The sequence below is a fragment of the Mesitornis unicolor genome, unplaced genomic scaffold (assembly GCF_000695765.1).
Source record: "Mesitornis unicolor isolate BGI_N332 unplaced genomic scaffold, ASM69576v1 scaffold47949, whole genome shotgun sequence".
Lineage (NCBI taxonomy): Eukaryota > Metazoa > Chordata > Aves > Mesitornithiformes > Mesitornithidae > Mesitornis > Mesitornis unicolor.
In genome coordinates, this window is record NW_010210221.1 from 1,018 (window position 1) to 5,083 (window position 4,066).

The 4,066-nt window shown below is 51.1% G+C and overlaps 1 protein-coding gene across 1 annotated transcript in view; it reads left to right on the forward strand.

Annotated features, from left to right (window-relative positions):
* Positions 1-4,066, forward strand: part of LOC104547432 (ras-related GTP-binding protein A) — an 8,868-nt gene that overhangs the window by 986 nt on the left and 3,816 nt on the right. Inside the window, exons 2-4 of the mRNA XM_010193110.1 lie at positions 587-686; positions 1,604-1,670; positions 2,542-2,764. Of these exons, the coding sequence (XP_010191412.1) occupies positions 587-686; positions 1,604-1,670; positions 2,542-2,764 (390 nt within the window). The remainder of the gene's footprint in view (positions 1-586; positions 687-1,603; positions 1,671-2,541; positions 2,765-4,066) is intronic.

Below are 4,066 nucleotides of genomic sequence, written 5' to 3' on the forward strand. Positions count from 1 at the left end.
CGCGGAGCAAGGTTGGGACCGGGGCGAGCGCCTTCCCAGCTGGCGTTTGGCACTGGTGCGAGCTGGGCAGGTGGACTGGGGCCGGTTGCGCTTGCGTTCAACCTCTCCTTGATGATGGATTTTCCGAGCTGCTGCCAAAGGCTGAGTTTGACTTTGTAACTGGAACTTGTTTGGCAGCTGTTTTTTGTGAGCAAGCTCGGGTCGGCCGTCGCCGTTGGGGTTTTTTAATTTGTATTTTTAGATCACAATGTAGAGCCTTGCCCTGTGTGACTGTCTCCCTTCTTTCCCAAATCATCATCGGGTTTTGGGCTCTCCCGTGCCCTGACAATCTGCAGGTCCCCTCTCACTTGAAATGTGACTTGTATTTTACTTCTGCTGGGGAAAACAAGTCATGATAAAGAAAAAACTGAGATTAGGAGAGAAGTAGTGGGTGCAGAAGACCAGTGCTGAGTGGGATTGTTTCCAGCCTGGTCTTAAAGCTTGAGATGAGCTCTGGTGGATCCCACAGTAAGGAGTTGACCCTGAGGGAGCCGTGGAGGACTTGGTGCTCTGTGGTAGCCAATGCTTGCTTTATTTTCTTTCTCAGGTGCTGCTGATGGGTAAAAGTGGGTCTGGGAAGACCAGCATGAGGTCCATAATCTTTGCAAACTACATCGCCAGGGACACGCGGCGCCTGGGTGCCACAAGTAAGGCCTCTGTTGTTTGAACTGCACATTTGGGACTCAAACCCCTGTCATTATTGGGGTGAGGCCATTCCCTCCAGCAATCCCTGCCTCTCTGGGCTGGGTGGGTGTCTGTGGTCCTCCCAGCTGCCACACCGCTCGGGGATCCTCGCTCCTGAGTTCAGCTGAGGGCAGGTGGGAAGCTGGAGTGAGAGGGAGGGCAGCGCTGGGTTCACTTTTGCTGCTTTATTGTGGAATTCTTATCCCTCTTGTTTTGATCAGGAAGCAGCCTTTGCTGCTGCTGCTGCACCTGTTATTGGAGACGTGTTCAGAGCCTCCTTATTGGGAAAGCTTTCCCGTTGGATTCAGCTGGTGAATCGTGGAGACGCAGCGATCTTGCCATGCCCCTGCAGCTTTGGCAGGATGAGGCACGAGGCTTAATGTGTGTCTTCCGCCTCTTTTTTTTGTCCCCAAAGCCACTGATCTGAAAAAGCCATAAGAGACCCCTCTAAAACAGGGCTGGGAGTTGTCGGGATCTGACACTCCTCGCTGGGAAGCGCCTGCAAGGACTTAATGGTGTACATTTCCTCTTTGCCATAAGTTTGGCCTCCTCAAAGTTTACATTCTTTATGTTCCGAATTTATTTTTAAGGCTTGCTTAAGACCTTGCAGAGTGTGGTGGGACTGATGCTTAAAATACCACAAAGATCAGAGAACGTGTTGTTAGAGAGGTCCCCCCTGCTGCCTATCTCAGGAGAGCAGTGTCCTGGGCTTGGATTACTCTGGGAAATGTCTTTTCCCGTAACGCCTTCAGATTTACCCGCAGCAGCGTTATTGGAGTGGGATTTCACAGATCATGGGCTGTGTTGTGAAGAACAGCGAGGAGGCGGCTGTGACCTGGGTGTGCAGTGCTGCTGTTAAACTCCTGGTGTCTCTTTGCAGTTGATGTGGAGCACTCCCATGTCAGATTCCTTGGAAACCTGGTGCTGAACCTCTGGGACTGCGGAGGGTAGGTACTGTTTATTCTTCTGCTTTTGAAACTTAGCTCTGGGGGATAAGGCTGGGGAGGTAACAGAACGGAGCCCCCCTGTCTCGGAGGGACGAGCATGCTGCCCTGTAGGAAAGGAGCAGAGTCAGTGTGAAACTGGTGAGACGGCTCTGGGAGGAGTGGAGCCACATCTGAGGCTTGTGGGTGGAAGAGGTTGGCGCAATTACGCTGTCTCTGGAGTTATCCCTACATAAAAAATGAGCAGCACGTAGGTTCATCCTTCCCTTGCTGCCTGCTCACTTCTGTGGGCAAAAAGCCCGAGCCCTTCACCTGGGCTTTGTGCTGTGGTGGTGGGAGGTGACGCTGGTTTCGGGATTGCCTGATCCAAGTGGGGTGTGCGCTGAGAAGAGACGCTGAGGGCTGACAGGGACCCTGTGACCCTGGAAGCAGCTTTTCTAAGAACACTGTCCCGCTGACAGGGCCTCTGCTCCATCAGCTTTCCTGTCCTCATGCACCGCCTGAGCCATATTCAGAGTTAAAGGAGGTGGAAATCCTACAGTAAGAGGCTACCCTGATGGCTTTGGTTATATTTTAGCTTCTGCTGCTGTGGCTTTTTACTATGCAACTCTCCAAAAGCCAGTCTGGGTCCAGAAGTAAGGCAGCTCTGTTTGCACAGGACACTGAGCAGGCAGCTGTGAGCCCAGCAGCAGACACTTCTCAGGAGCATCCAGCTTTGCTTGGAAATACTGAGGGAGCTGGATGTCATGGGGAATTTGGCCACCTGTAGGGCTGCTGTGATTGAATCTCTAGCTCTGCCTTTCTAGCAGGAGCTAAGCACGATCTGGCTGCTCTAATGGAAGTCTCCTTGCTCTGTTGCTCTGCTCCTTCTCAGCCAGGACACCTTCATGGAGAACTACTTCACCAGTCAGCGTGACAACATCTTCCGCAACGTGGAAGTCCTCATCTATGTCTTCGATGTGGAGAGCCGTGAGCTGGAGAAGGACATGCACTACTACCAGTCCTGCTTGGAGGCCATTCTGCAGAACTCTCCTGATGCCAAGATCTTCTGTCTGGTGCACAAGATGGACTTGGTGCAGGAGGATCAGCGGGATTTGGTGAGGAGCTGGCAGTTGCCATAGATGCTTGCACGTAGAGCATCTTTTCACTGTCCTAATGCATCGGGATGCCATACTTCAAGTACAGCCTCGTCAGCTCTGCTCCTAGAAGGGTTTCTCAGATGTTAGAGTCATCAAAGCCCTCTAAGCCTTTTCTGAATTGAAAACTGAGAACAGGACCAACGATTTTTAGTGACAGCTGCTCTAAGTCTTTACTGTTACAGCACTGAGCCCAGTACTTTCACCAGAGCTTGACTCCAGAAGAGAGGTAGGACAGAAAGAAATCCAGCAACCATAAACTCACTGCTCACCATTTGAACAGCTCTGGGGATGGTGGTGGTGACAGTGGCAGTTGCTCTCAGTCCAGTATAGGCTCCATTCTAAAGCATAACCAAAAAAAAAGAGTTGGAACTTTCTCAGGTAACTAAAAGGAGGTTTCTGTTGGTTGATTCTGCTCTGTCAGCTTGGCCTGCCTGTGCAGGGATCACCTTTTAGGCTCTCCTGTGCCCCAGGAGCCATCCTGCAGAGGCTGGGATCGACCTCTCAGAGATAATTGGTGTTTTCTGTTCTTTTCGGAGCTTTCGAAAGGTTACAGAGAGATTGGGAGATGTTGAGTTCCTACCAATCTGGCTTTTTCAGCTTGGGCTGAAAAGCAACCAGCTCCTGATACCAGCAGCCGATGCCTTCCAGCTCAGTGCAAAAATTGCTTAAAGAACTTGTTTTAGGGTTGATTTGAGGAGTTTTTCCTCACTTCTGTCTGCCTTCCCTCCAAAATGAAGGATGAGTCTGAAATCTTGATGCTGTCCTGCCCTAGTTTATTTTGGGACAGAAACTGGATTTATGTGGCTGTGCAGACTCCAGTGAGACCCTGAAGTGAGTGGGACACACAAGCAGGGCCTTACTTCAGGTTTGCTTTCCATGTGCATCACTGCACGCCTGTCAAGACCTGTTTTAAGGTATGTGCTACTCAGAAGAACATGCAAATACCAGGCCAAATCACTCTGTGAATCTTACCAAAGCCTTTGGTGTCCCAGCATTGGCCTACACAGCATTTCATGGGTATCAGTTGATGTTCTGTTGTATGCTGAGGTGAAGGTGGTCGTCGAGTCTTCCCCTGCAGGGGCACATTACTGGCTGTCTTTGCTGCTGTTCTTGCAGTTCTGCAGGAGCCTGGCACTGTCTGCTCTTTGCTGTTCCTCCTGCCCCCTTTTTTTTGTAACCATAACTCCTAAGGGCAGAGTATGGGGTGAGAAAAGAAGGCTGAGGAGGTGCCTGCCCCAGAGCTGCTCGGGCTTCTGAACC